The sequence below is a fragment of the Lipomyces tetrasporus genome (genome assembly GCF_029532465.1).
Source record: "Lipomyces tetrasporus strain NRRL Y-64009 chromosome Unknown POJ06scaffold_3, whole genome shotgun sequence".
In the NCBI taxonomy this organism is placed as follows: domain Eukaryota; kingdom Fungi; phylum Ascomycota; class Lipomycetes; order Lipomycetales; family Lipomycetaceae; genus Lipomyces; species Lipomyces tetrasporus.
This window is the reverse complement of record NW_026611598.1, coordinates 1,781,248-1,796,982: the sequence shown is the minus strand read 5'-3', so window position 1 is coordinate 1,796,982 and position 15,735 is coordinate 1,781,248. Positions and strand designations below refer to the sequence as shown.

The 15,735-nt window shown below is 47.3% G+C and overlaps 8 protein-coding genes across 8 annotated transcripts; 3 read left to right on the top strand and 5 right to left on the bottom strand.

The window, feature by feature from the left end:
• The first annotated feature begins 20 nt into the window (after positions 1-20).
• On the top strand, positions 21-1,676 carry POJ06DRAFT_249355 (dynein light intermediate chain-domain-containing protein). Its single transcript, XM_056187157.1, has 5 exons — positions 21-166; positions 224-376; positions 423-662; positions 714-953; positions 1,016-1,676. Exons 1-5 carry the CDS (start codon positions 91-93, stop codon positions 1,456-1,458), a joined length of 1,152 nt encoding a protein of 383 aa, XP_056045765.1. The 5' UTR covers positions 21-90; the 3' UTR covers positions 1,459-1,676.
• A 337-nt stretch (positions 1,677-2,013) lies between these two features.
• POJ06DRAFT_280804 (P-loop containing nucleoside triphosphate hydrolase protein) lies at positions 2,014-4,627 on the top strand (the record flags this gene model as incomplete). Its single annotated transcript, XM_056189904.1, has 3 exons — positions 2,014-2,059; positions 2,116-2,183; positions 2,249-4,627. 3 exons carry the CDS (start codon positions 2,014-2,016, stop codon positions 4,625-4,627), a joined length of 2,493 nt encoding a protein of 830 aa, XP_056045764.1.
• A 411-nt stretch (positions 4,628-5,038) lies between these two features.
• On the bottom strand, positions 5,039-5,860 carry POJ06DRAFT_194633 (Spo7-like protein-domain-containing protein; the record flags this gene model as incomplete). The annotated part of the gene is made up of 2 exons (XM_056184958.1): positions 5,039-5,232; positions 5,473-5,860. The coding sequence occupies 2 exons, from the start codon at positions 5,858-5,860 to the stop codon at positions 5,039-5,041; spliced, it is 582 nt and encodes a 193-aa protein (XP_056045763.1).
• A 250-nt stretch (positions 5,861-6,110) lies between these two features.
• On the top strand, positions 6,111-7,009 carry POJ06DRAFT_81239 (histone-fold-containing protein). Its single transcript, XM_056191600.1, has 3 exons — positions 6,111-6,341; positions 6,398-6,651; positions 6,712-7,009. The coding sequence occupies exons 1-3, from the start codon at positions 6,293-6,295 to the stop codon at positions 6,838-6,840; spliced, it is 432 nt and encodes a 143-aa protein (XP_056045762.1). The 5' UTR covers positions 6,111-6,292; the 3' UTR covers positions 6,841-7,009.
• A 753-nt stretch (positions 7,010-7,762) lies between these two features.
• Positions 7,763-8,933, bottom strand: POJ06DRAFT_81198 (uncharacterized protein). Its single transcript, XM_056191599.1, has 6 exons — positions 8,815-8,933; positions 8,587-8,715; positions 8,477-8,524; positions 8,377-8,414; positions 8,241-8,322; positions 7,763-8,166 (listed from the first exon to the last, which is right to left on the bottom strand). Exons 1-6 carry the CDS (start codon positions 8,855-8,857, stop codon positions 8,090-8,092), a joined length of 417 nt encoding a protein of 138 aa, XP_056045761.1. The 5' UTR covers positions 8,858-8,933; the 3' UTR covers positions 7,763-8,089.
• Positions 8,934-9,118: 185 nt separating this feature from the next.
• On the bottom strand, positions 9,119-11,711 carry POJ06DRAFT_249342 (uncharacterized protein). The gene is made up of 2 exons (XM_056187156.1): positions 9,709-11,711; positions 9,119-9,655 (listed from the first exon to the last, which is right to left on the bottom strand). Exons 1-2 carry the CDS (start codon positions 11,292-11,294, stop codon positions 9,535-9,537), a joined length of 1,707 nt encoding a protein of 568 aa, XP_056045760.1. The 5' UTR covers positions 11,295-11,711; the 3' UTR covers positions 9,119-9,534.
• A 605-nt stretch (positions 11,712-12,316) lies between these two features.
• On the bottom strand, positions 12,317-14,500 carry POJ06DRAFT_249340 (glycoside hydrolase superfamily). Its single transcript, XM_056187155.1, has 2 exons — positions 12,488-14,500; positions 12,317-12,416 (listed from the first exon to the last, which is right to left on the bottom strand). Exon 1 carries the CDS (start codon positions 14,123-14,125, stop codon positions 12,665-12,667), a length of 1,461 nt encoding a protein of 486 aa, XP_056045759.1. The 5' UTR covers positions 14,126-14,500; the 3' UTR covers positions 12,317-12,416; positions 12,488-12,664.
• Positions 14,479-15,724, bottom strand: POJ06DRAFT_249338 (ADP-ribosylation factor family-domain-containing protein). The gene is made up of 4 exons (XM_056187154.1): positions 15,554-15,724; positions 15,461-15,504; positions 15,313-15,397; positions 14,479-15,258 (listed from the first exon to the last, which is right to left on the bottom strand). Exons 1-4 carry the CDS (start codon positions 15,600-15,602, stop codon positions 14,840-14,842), a joined length of 597 nt encoding a protein of 198 aa, XP_056045758.1. The 5' UTR covers positions 15,603-15,724; the 3' UTR covers positions 14,479-14,839.
• Positions 15,725-15,735: the final 11 nt, after the last annotated feature.

Below are 15,735 nucleotides of genomic sequence, written 5' to 3'. Positions count from 1 at the left end.
CCTTCGCGTCACAATTAAGTCCATAACACAAAATAAACAATAGGGAAGTTACAATTTACAAAACCAGCAAACTTTGCATAATAGAGATCCATGGACATTTGGTCGTCTCTTCTGGTGTCAGCCTCGATATCTAAGACAACCACCTCTAGAACGCTATTACTTCTAGGTAAGGCGCGTGAACAGTCCGTCAGGATTGTCCGGAACTAATTGGCAACTGTACCAGGTGGATCGCCAACTGCACAGAAGTCGTTTATTCAACAAATTGTAACGTCAGCTGGATCAGGGCCATACAGCATCAAAGGACGGCCGTCCCAAATAGCTAACGACTTCGCTCTCGGATACACTTACCTCGATGTCTTCGATCGTGATCAAGAAGGTATAATAAGCCATGGTTCTAAGTGACCTTAGTTAATTAGAATCAGATGTTGTTTTACGATTAAATATATATACATTATCATCAATATATGACCCATATGCAAGGCTGATAGTGGACTTATGGGAACGAGACGAAGTGACTTTCGAGAGTTTATTAGTGACGATTCTGTTAGACTGGGAGGAACCACGACGGTGGGTTCGCGATCTCGCTCAACATATCAGATTTTTGAATAAGCTGGCGTTAAAGCATTTGGATCAGGATGTTTTTGCATCTGGGCTGCGGAAATGTGCGGCGACGACTTTCGCGTTTGTCTGATCTATGGCTAATGATTCCGTAGGTTCTCAGCGATACAGACAGCTATCCAGTATATCATTCACAGAGGCATTGAATTTACCGAGTCGGTCTGCAGAAATTGAAATTCCTCTTGGAAAGGGAGAGTACGATGCGCCTTTAGGAGTAGAGCTGCTGGTTGCTGTCCTGAATTCGGAAAGGATAGAAGTGCTAGAGCGACAGTTTGGTAGGAGAGATGACGAGTTCGACTTCATACAGCAATTTTTGAGGACTGTATTGCTCAAACGTAAGTGAAGGAACAAACCTACGAGGTGATGTGTCTCGGTGCCATAGCTAATGCCATACAAGATGGCGCAGCCATAATATACCTAAGCGCCGACTCGAAGTCGCTATTTCCTTTCCTTTTCTATCTCCTTTCACCGTCACTGCTTTCAGAACATTCCAGAACTATATTAATCGAAGCATCTAAGAATATACAACCAAATGTGGTTGATAGGGACGCCCTGCTTATTCCTTCAGGATGGGACTCGTGGTCAAAAATACTACTCATTAAGGAAGGCTTTGACGTTGATGGGGTCTCATCAGGATGGTCAACCGATGTGCTTATTAATGAGGGTGATATGGAAGGTATAATTGAGGTTTATGAGGACGTCGTACATGCTTTTGGAGGTCCTCCTGCTGGTGGAACCCACAGGGAAATGTCGCACCCAGAGCTTGAGATTCGTACTACGAGTGATCGAGAGTTCTTGAAAGGTCAGTTGGCTGACCTCAATAGCATAGAAGTCAGCTAGGAGAACATAGTAATTGATACTCTAATATACAAAGTTTCGGCGATACGCTCTGCCCTTTCTGCCGCAATTGCAGCTTACGACCGAACAGCAGCAGATTAACCCTAACCTCACAGACATTACCGGCATCGGTCTGCAGAGAGCTCATGCTGAAAAGTACCCGATGTAGCACTTTCTTATCACGCTTTTCCACTTTTTTTTCTTCTCTCCCCGAATCAGCTCACGGCTCAGGATCACCGTGTCTTCGTTCCACATATACATCCATCTGTTTGTTTGTTCCTGACCGATTCGAATTAATTCACAATGGGTACGTTTGCTTTTTTGAATTCTTTCGTGTACTTGGCCGTCAATTAGTGATTTTTTTTGGCGCAAAATCCGATGATGACAATAGCTAACTGGTTCTTTTCCGCAGTTAACTTCACAATTGACGTATGTTACCTTGTACTGAACTTCCGCCGAAATATTACGGGACAAGAAATAGCCTGAATTTTCTCTCGGAGACTGTGAATCATAACGGAAGATCGATACTAATATAGACGATAGCAAATCCGAGGTCTTATGAACAAGGTCACCAATGTACGGAATATGTCCGTCATTGCCCATGGTTTGTACTCCATTTTGAGTCGTCTTCGAAATATATATATTAATGTGTGAGCGTAGTCGATCACGGAAAATCTACCCTTACCGACTCCCTTGTCCAACGTGCCGGTATTATCTCCGCCGCTAAGGTTAGTATTGGCGAAGGAAACGGCGAGCATATTTCAAAAGCGTTATGCTGACTTGAATTCTATAGGCTGGCGAGGCTCGATTCACTGATACCCGTCAGGATGAGCAGGACCGTGGCATCACAATTAAGTCCACTGCAATCTCACTTTTCGCCGCGATGAACGATGATGATGTCAAGGACATTAAGCAGAAGACCAACGGCAATGAGTTCTTGATCAATTTGATTGACTCCCCCGGTCACGTTGACTTTTCATCTGAGGTTACTGCTGCTCTTCGCGTCACTGACGGCGCTCTCGTTGTCGTCGACTGCGTTGAGGGTGTCTGCGTTCAGACCGAGACTGTCCTTCGCCAGGCTCTTGGTGAGCGTATCAAGCCAGTTTGTATTATCAACAAGGTTGATCGTGCATTGCTTGAGCTCCAGGTCACGAAGGAGGATTTGTACCAGTCTTTCGCCCGTACTGTCGAGTCGGTTAACGTGATCATTGCCACGTACTTCGATAAGGCTCTTGGTGACGTTCAGGTCTACCCTGACAAGGGCACCATTGCTTTTGGCTCCGGTCTCCATGGCTGGGCTTTCACGGTTCGTCAGTTCGCTGTCAAGTACTCCAAGAAGTTCGGTGTCGACCGAAACAAGATGATGGAGAGATTGTGGGGTGACAACTACTTCAATCCTGCTACCAAGAAGTGGACGAAGAATGGTACTGATGCCAAGGGCAAGCCATTGGAGCGTGCTTTTAACATGTTCATTCTCGACCCCATTTTCAGAATCTTCGACGCTATCATGAATTACAAAAAGGATCAGATTCCCACTCTCTTAGAGAAGCTGGAGATCTCCCTGAAAGGTGACGAGAAGGAGCTCGAGGGCAAAGCTCTTCTCAAGGTTGTCATGCGCAAGTTCTTGCCTGCTGCCGATGCTTTATTGGAAATGATGGTGCTTCACCTTCCGTCTCCAGTTACTGCGCAGGCCTACCGTGCCGAGTCACTCTATGAAGGTCCTGCCGATGATGAGTGTGCTATTGGCATTCGTGACTGCGATCCTAACGGACCTCTTATGCTTTATGTCTCTAAGATGGTTCCTACCTCCGACAAGGGTCGTTTCTATGCTTTCGGACGTGTCTTCTCTGGTACCGTCAAATCTGGCATGAAGGTCAGAATTCAGGGTCCTAACTACCAGCCTGGTAAGAAGGAGGATCTCTTCATCAAAGCTATCCAGCGAACTGTTCTTATGATGGGACGTTTCATCGAGCCTATTGATGATGTCCCTGCTGGCAATATCGTCGGTTTGGTCGGTGTTGATCAGTTTTTGCTCAAGTCTGGTACTTTGACCACCTCAGAGAGCGCCCACAACCTTAAGGTCATGAAATTCTCCGTCTCTCCTGTCGTCGAGGTTGCCGTCGAGGTTAAGAACGCCAACGACCTTCCCAAGCTTGTTGAGGGTCTCAAGCGTTTGTCTAAGTCTGACCCATGCGTGTTGACGAAGATGTCCGAGTCTGGTGAGCACATTGTTGCCGGTACTGGAGAGCTCCATTTGGAGATTTGCTTGAAGGACTTGGAGGAGGACCACGCTGGTATTCCTCTCAAGATCTCTCCTCCTGTGGTCGCTTACCGTGAAACTGTTAGCGCCGAATCAAGTATGACTGCTCTTTCCAAATCTCCTAATAAGCACAACCGTATCTTCGTCAAAGCTGCTCCTCTAGATGAGGAAGTCAACATGGCAATCGAGACTGGAAAGGTCTCGCCAAGAGATGATTTCAAGGCCCGTGCTAGAATTTTGGCTGATGAGTTCGGTTGGGATGTGACTGATGGACGAAAGATCTGGTGTTTCGGTCCCGACGGCACTGGTGCTAACCTTGTCGTTGATCAGACCAAGGCCGTTCAGTACCTTAATGAAATCAAGGACAGTTGTGTTGCTGCTTTCCAGTGGGCTACCAAGGAGGGTCCTATTTTTGGCGAAAACTTGCGTGGTGTCCGTGTCAACATCCTTGATGTTGTTCTGCACGCTGATGCTATTCACAGAGGTGGTGGTCAGATCATCCCCACCATGCGACGAGTTGTTTACGCTGCTACTCTCCTCGCCGAGCCACGTATCCAGGAGCCTGTCTTCTTGGTTGAGATTCAGTGCCCTGAATCTGCCATCGGCGGTATCTACAGTGTTTTGAACAAGAAGCGTGGCCAGGTCTTATCTGAGGAACAGCGGCCGGGTACTCCTCTCTTTACTGTCAAGGCATACTTGCCCGTGAATGAGTCTTTTGGTTTCACGGGTGAGCTCAGACAAGCTACTGGTGGGCAGGCATTCCCTCAGATGGTGTTCGACCACTGGGCCACTATGGGAGGCTCTCCACTTGACCCGTCGACCAAGCCTGGTCAGATCGTCGCGGAGGCCCGAAAGAGACACGGATCGAAGGAGGCTGTTCCAGGATACGAGGAGTACTACGACAAACTCTAAACAGTTTCGGTTGTATTGTCTTTTTGTTTCCTCATTTAATGTCCGTGCCTTGGGTGTACAAGTTAAGGATCTTTTATTGCCATGGAATTGTAAAGGGGTGACCAAAATTTTATTGAGTGATTTTTCTTGTTATTTCAAATATTTTATAACTCAATACATAATATTTTATGTTGACTTATGTGAATTAGCGTGCTATTCGCGAGTTCTTTTGTAAGTGTCGCCGAATTACTTCAGCATGTCAATGATGATTTCAACGGCTATCAGTCATGCCTATGCATATGCCTATTAGAATTTCATTGCACTCAAGTCATTTAACAAGCTAGCATTGTAGACAAGGGACAATATATTACAAGCAGCCAATAACCGTATGCATTCAACCGATCCGAACCCAAATCCCATGTTAAACAATAATCATTTGCCGTTACCGCTACTACTACCATTAGTTTCGTCATTATATGTACATGAGCAAGGGACTAAACCACTTGCACGAGCCGCCCTCTTGTCATTTTCCCTTTCCCAGTACTCTTGCCTGTACACCTCCCAGCCTTCTCGAAACTCGGCACTAAAGGCCTTTGGCAGCAAGACCAATTTGACTACATCCCCTCCTGGTGGCTTATAATGATAGTAATAGTAGTGATAATATGGCAGCCTTGTAGCGGCGGTCTTTGATGCTAGCGGCGGTTTACTACTGGACGAAATTGATGAGGATCGTCGTCGATGAGAAGCTGTTTGATTGTGATGTGCCTGCGCACTATGCGTCTTTGAAGACGCCGAAACTGCGTGATGAGATGGCGGTGGCGGTTGCGGTCGATACCAAATTCTGTAGAATGCGATATTTAGCGCACGCGTTGCCGCTGCCAGGAGAGCTTTTGAACTGCTGGAATGCGTTGAGACGAGCTTAAGATTGAACTGTCGTAGGCCCTTGTTTGAGTTCGAGATGAACCTGCGAGGAAAGACCATCGTCTTAGAGTATAGACCAGATAAATAAAATAGACTGAGCGTGACGACGCCGATCATGAGGCACAGCTTGTGGATAAGATGTACGTAGGCATAGACTGAGTACCAAATAAACACACCATAGTAGAAATACACTGTCCAAGTCACTAACAATGCGCAGAACAAGGTATATTTATACCGGCGAACACGGAGTGTTATATACTGTGACCGCAACGACTCTTCGAGGATCAACATGTTGCGGTAGATCTGTGTCGGAGAAGATGGAATCGTGTCCATTGGATCAGGCATTGTCATTGAGGTTTTCATGGTCAGTCTCGCGCACCCTAGTCGTGTTAGACTATACAATCGTGACTATAGCCTGAACATGTGCGCGCATGCAACCGTATGATTCTGGTTGATATATTTAGCGATATGAGGTGGGTGCAGTGCTTATTATATGGACTGCTTTACCGCTTGAGCAGATCGCATCGCCTCTCCAGGTTTTCAATTTGCCATGCGACGCAGCTAGTGGGAGTGCGTGCTGACACTTACGTACGCACAGTTTCACAACTACGCAGCAGGCAATCCCACGTGCGGACGGACGAAATCAAACAACGTACGGCGACATAAGTGAAGGTTTCTCGCCTTGATGGCAACCACGCTTCGGAATTGACGTATCTTGCAAATATCTAACTAAAGAACTGATTGGCTGATTGATTCGGGTACATCATGTCTGATCGCGAGGCACCCAGTTCGGATGATCTTTCGTTGCCAAAAGGTAATAACGACTTGTAAGTCATCTTCCGACGCTTTTCTAATATATGCCTTATTTAGCAACTGTGCAGAAAATTGTGTCAGAAATTATCCCCGCTGATCTTGTTTTCTCGCGAGAGACGCGTGATGCCTTGATTGAATGCTGCGTTGAGTTTATAGGATTAATCTCTACACAGGCAAATGATATTGCCGAAGGAGAGGCGAAAAAGACGATTGCCTCTGAACATGTGATTAAGGCATTACAGGAGCTTGGATTTGCGGATTATATCGAACCGATACGGGACGTTATTCAAGAGCATAAGGAAACCCAGAAGGTATTTGTTGACACCATGGTTATAGTCTATTGACGAGTTTGCTGACAGAGTTTGTAGCAGGGACGTGAACGAAAAGTTGGCAAATTCGAAGCGTCGGGTATGACCGAAGAAGAATTGCTCCGGAAACAGGAAGAACTATTTGGTCTTGCTCGATCAAAATTGAACCAAGAGGGAGGGACTAGTGGGTAGTCGGCCGACATCTACTGGGGTGTTTATGCATATTTGAGTTGTTTGCTCTTTAAATTGATATCTGAATGTTATAGATATGTGGCGTACGGGCACTTGTACTGGGATTGTTTTGCCATAGTTTGTTCGAATAATTTTTTAGTGCATGCACGTACAATTTACCCCGCTAAGTACGGATTCTAGGCGCGTATGTGACGATAAATTGCTGGTCTATAGGTCGCGACATATTTATTGATAGGGTGCGTGTACTAAAGCTGACGCGGGAGAGTGTACATATACATGTATAGCAATATTCTGATTGTCTGCATGACTGGCCGGCTTTGTAGTCAGATACATCTCGAATGAGAGACATCTTCGGCTTGTCCAGAAGTTGCCTACCCGTTGCGCGAATGCAACGTCGGGGTGTTTGTATCGTTACAAAAGCCGTGTCCCAATTGGAATCGATTTACTACGGGCTATGTCAACTCAGGTCTGCTGCATTGGCGGCAAATAAGCAAACTGGAGAGTGCGACGTACCGGATGCGTTCCATCTGTATCTACTGTTAATTCTGCCTGTAATTCAGTGACATCCTACTATCTGCGCCTGGGCAATAAGTAGTTTCTCGACAACCGCAATCGTGCGTGGGACGAAATGGTACCTATCACCGTCACATCTCTGTAACTCATTAAGCCGTCTACAATATCAATATAATTTTGGCTGTTTTTCACAACCGGCAGCCCAGTCTCCGCATGGTCATAACTTAGCTGTCACCAAGCGGTCATCATCATTTGCCCTCAAACAGTCAGTCGATTACTCCGCTGAACTGACTACATACGGGCGGTAAGGCACCAGTCTTTAGGATACCCGGCTAAGAGTTATGTAATGAACATGGATAGGCTCACCATCGCGAATGGGCGTTCACGGCGCTGGCCGATCGTGCCGCTTTCATTTGAAAATATTCTTGGCAATTGCCGCTGAGAACGAGCATCATCTTGTATGGTAGTCACATAAAAGATTGCAAATTATGTGCTACACAAAGTCGGACCTGCTAATAGCACCACAAGAAGTAAATGCTTTCGTAACTTTGATAGGTGCATGAGCCAGGATCCCTACTTTCGAACAGTGCGGATCGACTGAGGGCGTGACATTGCGCATAATAGTGGCTTCTCAGTTCATGCTAGGTGTTACATGATTGGTCGCAATTGCAATTCCATCGAATACTCTTAACGTTCACCGCACATACCAGTTTGACTCCGCTCTTTCGCGCCATCATCACCATTTCTCGATGGGATTCAATTTATACGCCTCATACAGCTCGCGATTGAACAACGATATCTCAGTCTCATTCTCTATCGTATTCACGTTACTAAAATTCCACCAACTATATTCGGTAGTAGACGAAGGGGAACGCGGGCATTCATACCTATACCGCATTGTTGCAAAGTTTTGCTGTGATCTGACAGTATCCAATCGTCGTTATCAAGATTTATTATGAGATTGGTAGTCTATTTGTCGTAAGCTCCAAGTCGTCTGCAGAAAAGTGGAAGAAGGAAGAACACCTTTGATCCATGGGCTTTTGTGTACAGCTTTAGCGTATCTAAATGACAGTTTAGTTACACTTCAAAGGTCACGTCACTCAACCCAAATTCTTTAACATACCATACTCAACATTCCGAAGTGCCCGAAACGCGCCTTGCGTCATAATATCTACAATCACCGTCAGCTCCATCCTTCCTTCTCCCATCCACTCTCTCACAGAGGCAACTGACCTTTCTTCGCAAGATCGAGTAATTCACCAACCGTAGTCTTTGTCAGATCAATATCCTTCAGAATCAAGTTCCGTTCAGTGCGGTATTCAAACGATTTGATGACCCGCAGTGTTATAATTGCGTCCGTTGCTACATCATTATTTCCTCGTTAAGTCTTCTATGCAAATTGCACGAACATGTGCAGTTGAAGATATATGTCGGTCATACGAATGCGAATGGGTAACATACCTGGCCGCAATGTCGACGTCAACGGATCGAATTCAGCTGACATTTCTTTCTTGCCAATATTACGCTAGCAGCTCGATACTGAATATGTCAGTGTTGAGGGTCGCTAGGAGAAGGCGCTTAGGAGAAGGTTCACTTCTCTCCCGGAAGTTTGCCCTAACCAAACTGTGTGCCATCCACCGGCCAAATGACCTAACCCTAAGCGGGAAAAATTTAGAGTTTGTAAAAAGACCTAACCCAATGACCGTGCCCCTGAAACCGTAAAACCTTGTTGTCGGACTTCAGCGAACCACTTAGAGAATACATAGAATGTAAAATAATTTGTTATACAATCAATCAGTGCAATAAATTCACCCCAATGCTAGTCATAAGCACATGCAAGATAACGAAATCTCCACATTTGAAAACCGCTCTGCTTCTTAAGATTTCCAACCTTTCCGCACCGTTCAAGTTGAGCAAAATACAAAATGCCAAGTTGCAAAAAGGATGAAATTTCATCGATAATTTAAACGTTAAATCGCTTGAACGACGTACCACTGAAATTGATTGGAATAGCAAAGATGTAACGCCGCAAATTTACGAAAACAGAAAGCTAACCAAAACCCAAGAATGCTACCGATGACACATACTTTTGAATCACATACAAGTGAGTTAACTACTACGAAAATTGAAGATAGCGTACGTTATGATACTCTAACAAAGTGCGGATAAGAAATTAACATTCTAGTAGTTTGCTCGGGCTGGAACGCCGCACGTGCATAGCGGACAATACCACGCGCCGACAATCCGGAGTCGAGGATCTAAGTTGACGCACGACATATGTAACCAGCACGTACATGAGTCACTAAATCATCAGTACGACTGTTGTTTTTGAAAACACGATCGAAAATGACATACCATTGAACCATGGGCGTGCCAAACCAATCATTATAGCCGCACACGCATCTTGTGACACCATCGCCGTCCTTTCCCTTATATTGCAGCTCCTGCTTCTTTGGCGGGCGCCCACGTTTCCTTTTGGGGGGGTCTTTTGGTGTGTCTTCGGCTGGCGAATGCCACATCTGCAGCTGCTGCGCCTGGGACTGCTGCAGTTGTGGCTGATCGTGCAGGGCCCCCAACGGTTGCGTATGTAGACGCTGCACTTTGCCGGCTCGAAGCGGCTGTGACGCAAACGACTCCTGGTGCATTATCCCTGGAGTAAACTGAGTCGGATGAACAGCCATTAAGCTGGACTTCGGAAAATCCATCGAGGAGGCAGGAGACTTTTCACGTGACACAATCTCTCCACTGCTGTCATGGAGCTTCAATTTCCTATGGTGGTGACCAGTACGGGGATGTTTCCTTTTACGTTCGCTGCTATCCACCTTCTGTTGCTCTTGACCGGCCAGTTGTTCGCGGTACTGCTGTAGAAGCGATTGCTGGCGCCGGATAACTTTCGCCATTGCGACACGGGCGTCATTGTGCAGTATACCATCACCTTTAGAATTGAAAATCTCCGTCTCCGCTTCCGAAACCTCGTCAGCTTCGTGATCATCGGACAATGACGGGGAGGTAGACGAGGATAGCGTCGAGATTGATGTCGACGACGACAACATTCTAGAGTGTAATCCAGGCGTTGCAGGCATTGCAGGAGACTCCTTGCACTCAATGATGGCTTGTCCTGTTTCCGACACTGTAAAGCAGATAATTGAGGCGGGGGTAGGAGGCTGGGTGGCAGTAGTTGGCGACAATGACTTGCAGTACTCATCGGTCTGTGACCGAGTCCGTGCGCTAGCCCGTTTCCGTTCTTTGGTGCCGTACATTGCGCTGCTTGACAAAGCTGCAAAGTCGCTCAGAGATCTTTTACCGAGATACGGCGGATACTGGATTGGGGAGCGGAAAAGGGTGGTATAGGTGCTGTGCATGTTGGCCGCCTGCACCTCTTTCTGATCCGGGTAGATCATCGATGGGTCGACGTCGTGCGGCGGCTGGATACCCTGATTCACAAATATTCCAAGTCCGTTTTCCCCTGGGGACGTAAGCGGGGACGAGGACGACCAAGGTCTGTTGGACGAAAGCGAGAGATCGAGCGTGTGTGGTCTCGAGGACGACTGCGGCGTGATGAACGGTCGAGGGACAGTCTTGCTGCCGGTTGTCCGACGCTGATTTGACTGAGGCGTGACCGGGATCTGAGAACGCGGAAGGTCGTGATGTTCCCGGGACGCGGTCGGAGGTGGCGTCTGCGGACCGCTGGCGGCAGGAAGGGGAATGGTCGAGTCAGACGGGGGTACAATGGCGATAACGCCGGCCCTGTTCTTGCGCGGGCGGCCCACTTTGCGTGTCGGCGTGGGCAAGTGTGACGCGGTCGTGGACAGAGACATGGAGGATATGTAGGTATAGTCGTCGAGAGGCTGCTTCATATAGTACTCAATCTGCCCGGGCGATGACGAGGGCAGGACAATCTTCTGAGGAGGCGACGCCGTGGGACCAAGAACTTGGAACATCAGTATGGGTCGAGCGCACGAGGTGAAGCGGACATGGAAGTGAGAAAAGAAAGAAGCAGGGAACCCTCGAGGAATAGAAATGATGATCGAGGTGGTCACCAGCTCTGCTCAAGCAAGGGAATGACTGAACAATCAAGCAGACGCACCGACCAGTTAAGGCTGCCTCAAAAAACTCTCAGCTAGTCGGATCAGAAGGTTCGGGGCACGATTTCGATCCTATGGGAAAGCTACCGCTAGTTTCAATGCGGCACAACGTGAGCTGGCTGATACCTATCCGATGTATATCGCAGTTATTGTACTGTTGACTGAGTAGGCGCGGCTGGAATTGGAAGGATAAAGTGTGCCGATATCACACTGTGACAGAGTTAGTAGTTCCACATTCCTCAAAAGTTTGATGGTAGTGCTCTGGAGAGTTTGTTCAGTTACCCACAATGTCAAAGAACAATCGGAGCCTTCTCAATGCCAGGGGTCGTTGATTGCAGCACTAGCGCCAACTCAATCTGCTCTAGGTGGTGTAACTGTTGTCAGCCTCAAGCGACGTATTGCGATAAATAATATGCAAATTGCTACTGCATTTTACTACAGCCGAAGAATAGCAGACGCTGAAGATAGGCGAAGGCGATTGACGGACATTCTGCAATGTGCGATCGGATGAATTGCGAGTGTTACACAGATCCATTGAGTTTGGCAGAAGCAAGGGACCAGCGAGTCCAAAGTTTATCCCTTCACCCAGTTGCTCTCCCTGGATGGGTTGCCAGCCACCACCAGGATTCTTAGCTGTGACTAGCATAGTACAATGTAAGATATAGTTGTGACAAGGCTGACCTATTCATCGGCGAAAACGTGATGATTTATGGTGACCAGCGACTTGCAAGTCGCAACATGGGAGTCGGTTTTGTGAATTCCAGTTTGTTGGCCATATTTGACGTCATGTTGGCACTGCTAGTTGGTAGCATAGATGGAATTTACAAAGACTGAATTTCCTTGCCGTCCGCCGCAGAGAACGACAGATCCAATTTGCGCTGGCATATAAAAGATACTATTCCTCAATTTGGATATATATGTAGTATTACTGTCTGTATATTGTATTGAAATGTGCGCAACGGGGATATGAGTCTGTGTCTGTCAAACAGTCGTCGGTTAGCTCAGCCTCGCGATGGTCGCAGGGGTCGATTACGTCAAACCGGGCGTACCTTACCCTTGCCGTACCCAGGCATGAATTGCATTGATGATACGCTGACATTGTTCCACTTTGTTCATGTCGAACACAATACTTAGCCACATTACTTCACAATCAAACAGACAAGAGAGCGTTTCATGGTTATAATGTATACTAAAAAAATCACAAGCCACGACGCAAAGTAAGGGTCTTACTGAACAGATTGAAGCAGGGCCTGCGTCCCAGTATCGAATCCCTGCTCAAACTCCCACAAGTACTTGCTGGTCCCATTCCTCTGAACATGCTGCTGTACACGAGCACTCTTCCAGCTGGCCCGCTGTCCGATCCTACTCTCGTCTTCCGCCCAAAACTGCGCGGCGTCCCTCCATCCCGTAAGAAAACCGTCCTGATAGCGCGAGTGCTCCATCTTCTCGCCCTTGGCGTGATCGTGCCAGTAAGCAGCATGCGCCTGAACGGCGAGACGCGCTTCCTGCTCCCCATTCGAAGTTACCTTATGCTTCGTGCGCTCGTGTATCGGTATGCACCCCGAGTTGACCATCTCTCGGTAGTCCCATTCGCCGCCACTTCCCTGCTCAAATTTGTACGTCCAGAAGTAGAATCCGGCCGATTGTTGCGCAAAGCAGTTAAACTGCGCTCTTCCGTATTCGGCACGGAATTTTACCCGATCCGATTTGCTCACGCGGTTCCAAGTCTGCGTATCCAGGGTGCAGCTGAATTCGCCCACTATCATGGTTGTGTCCAGCCATTCCATCTCGGCAGCTGCGACCAGCTGATTCGGAGCCTTACACCTGTCTGCTTCCGAGAAGCATTTATAGACGTGCGTGTCGACTAGCATGCCCGGTTTGTCTTTCACAAACTCTGCGTACTTTCCTCGATCCCATCCGTCCGAGATGACTATAATCTGCGTCGGGTCAATCTCCCTGATTTTCTTGGCGGCTTGTACGTAGTACTTTTCTGCTTCAGCCCCATAACTCGCTTCATTCACCACCTGAATCCCAATAACATTGTCGTAATCTTTCACTTCCCTCGCAATGTATTCGATGCATTCAATAGCCAATGACACATGCAACGACGAACTGAAAAATTTGCCGCCGCCTGAGACTCCAGAATGCGAGTCCGCGTTCGCGCCACCTGGAACTGCGTGCAAGTCGACCAAAACGCCAATGTTATGTGCCTTCGCGAGCTCAAGCATGCGTTTGTATTTCGTCCACGCATTTTCGTATACTCCCGCTACGTCCACAAAGGGAGTACCTCTCACGAAATCAGGACCGAGAACATAATACCCTAACGGCACTCGAATCGCGTTCACATGTTTCTTAACCAGCCAAGTCCAATCCTCGCCGTTCAGGAACGAGTCATAGTGGTGATCCCATTTCGCCCGCGTGCGGTCAAGTCCGATGTCTTTCACGCTGGCAGACACAGCCGCCAGTTCAGAGTCGTCGGACGATTTGTTGGACGAGTGGAGTGATGGCGCGAGCCACTTCTCCAGCATAAACCACCCACCAATATTCGTGCCGACTTGCAGTCGATATTTGAAGATCTCGCGTCGCGAAGCCGGCTGTGAGGGGTATGGAGGAGGACGAATAGACGATCCTCCGATCGCTTTCTCAAACTTCGACTCAAACTTCGACTTTAGCTTGTCCAGAACCATCTTATTACCGCTGAGAGAAATCAATCTGCGGAAGTAGTGTCGAACCTGATTAGAGTGTTCCCCCAGTGATTATATTCGCTGCTGAGCCCACTCTCTGGCTTCTTAGCGACGCCATGTTGTGCTTGAACGACGCTGCGCAACGATGACGTCTCTGGGAGATCTTCGCGTGGAGGTTGAGTACAATAGCAGTCCCACTAATTATGGCCGTGCTGGACTGCACGTGATGCCCATTCGCTGGACATTGAAGCTGCTTCCTCGACCGATTGTATTGTTTCTTTCAGGTTACAGTTTAAGCCGAATGTGAGTATTCATTGGGTGTTTGAAAACTGATTATGGATGGGAGCAAGATGGAACCTGCTATCCGAAGGGTTAGGCCTGAAACGGCTGAACCAACAATGGAGTTATTGATCATGTTTCCCTCGTCGTAGTGTAAATTTATATATGGCCGCTTAGCAAACTTTCGAGTTGGAGTTAGCTAATTTCAATATGATTGGTCACGTCGTGCTCTTTCAATTCATAGCGATGCCATCTGGAAACTAAGCATGGGGTTGTTTGCTTATTGCAATGAAGTACTTAGATGAAATAGTTGAACCAACGATAGATCGACAAACGATGCAAAATCACAAACAACGCCGTTCCGTATACTACTTGTGTCACATAATTAACCTCTAACAAAAATGCCAACATAAACAAAACATTACACGACAGACAGAACTACCGTTTATCTGGCGGCCTGTACTGCTTATTTCTCGCCAGTCGAATCGTAAGCCAGTCGGCTGCTTCCTTAACACCGGTGCCTTTCAATGCCGAAATTGGCAACACACGACTGTCCCTCGCACCCAAATGTTCTGCGATTTTATTAAAAATCTCCTTGATGTCTTCGACCTCAAGACTATCGTCTCGGTCTTGCTTATTCGCGAGCATGAGAACGGGTATGCCTTCCGTATCCTGATGCGTGACGATAGTGCGTAATGTATCCCTGCATTCTTCAATCCGCGCGCGATCGGTCGAGTCCACGACGAAGACTATGGCGTGACATTCTGCATAATACGCTTTCCACAGGGTTCGGAGATTCTCCTGGCCGCCAACGTCCCATATCTTGAGATTCATGTTGTTAATTGTTATATGGCCGACTTGTTCCATGATTAGTAGATATCTAAGACTAAAGCATCACGACGTATACCTACCATTTTGGCCTACTGTGGGAACAATTTTCTCAGGAGAGAGGCTTCGGCCGTCGTTATAGATGCTCTTCAGTTTCTCTAGTAATGTCTAATCGTAACGTCAATATATCTGTGACACGAACAATCCTGCTCCTGTCTACTCTCCACATACCGTTTTACCAGCGTTATCCAATCCCAGTATTAAAACTGAGTATTCTGTAGAAGCTTAGTATCATTCCAGCCAGAGACATTAAGGAGGATATACCTTCTTTCCTGGTTAGTACCAGGTATAAACCTTTCGTTAAATGATACATTATTGTATGTTCCCTTCTTCGCTTGATCGCAGAAGATCAAATACCTTACAATGCCGTCAAATAGCTACTCGCCGTCTCTATATAGTCAGGTTCCTGCGGCTTAAGCTGCCTTGCTGGCGAACGGTGCACGGCA

Coding starts and splice junctions, on each gene's coding strand:
- POJ06DRAFT_249355 (XM_056187157.1), top strand. CDS start 91: ATGGACATTTGGTCGTCTCTTCTGGTGTCAGCCTCGATATCTAAGACA. Junction 167..223: donor TAGAACGCTATTACTTCTAG/GTAAGGCGCGTG, acceptor CAACTGTACCAG/GTGGATCGCCAACTGCACAG. Junction 377..422: donor CTTCGATCGTGATCAAGAAG/GTATAATAAGCC, acceptor AATTAGAATCAG/ATGTTGTTTTACGATTAAAT.
- POJ06DRAFT_249342 (XM_056187156.1), bottom strand. CDS start 11,294: ATGTTCCAAGTTCTTGGTCCCACGGCGTCGCCTCCTCAGAAGATTGTC. Junction 9,656..9,708: donor GGCACGCCCATGGTTCAATG/GTATGTCATTTT, acceptor CTGATGATTTAG/TGACTCATGTACGTGCTGGT.
- POJ06DRAFT_249338 (XM_056187154.1), bottom strand. CDS start 15,602: ATGTATCATTTAACGAAAGGTTTATACCTGGTACTAACCAGGAAAGAA. Junction 15,505..15,553: donor GGTACTAACCAGGAAAGAAG/GTATATCCTCCT, acceptor AAGCTTCTACAG/AATACTCAGTTTTAATACTG. Junction 15,398..15,460: donor TGGATAACGCTGGTAAAACG/GTATGTGGAGAG, acceptor CGTTACGATTAG/ACATTACTAGAGAAACTGAA.
- POJ06DRAFT_81198 (XM_056191599.1), bottom strand. CDS start 8,857: ATGTCAGCTGAATTCGATCCGTTGACGTCGACATTGCGGCCAG. Junction 8,415..8,476: donor ACTTCGGAATGTTGAGTATG/GTATGTTAAAGA, acceptor ACTGTCATTTAG/ATACGCTAAAGCTGTACACA. Junction 8,167..8,240: donor TTTGCAACAATGCGGTATAG/GTATGAATGCCC, acceptor TGAATACGATAG/AGAATGAGACTGAGATATCG.
- POJ06DRAFT_81239 (XM_056191600.1), top strand. CDS start 6,293: ATGTCTGATCGCGAGGCACCCAGTTCGGATGATCTTTCGTTGCCAAAA. Junction 6,342..6,397: donor TGATCTTTCGTTGCCAAAAG/GTAATAACGACT, acceptor TGCCTTATTTAG/CAACTGTGCAGAAAATTGTG. Junction 6,652..6,711: donor AGCATAAGGAAACCCAGAAG/GTATTTGTTGAC, acceptor AGTTTGTAGCAG/GGACGTGAACGAAAAGTTGG.
- POJ06DRAFT_249340 (XM_056187155.1), bottom strand. CDS start 14,125: ATGGTTCTGGACAAGCTAAAGTCGAAGTTTGAGTCGAAGTTTGAGAAA.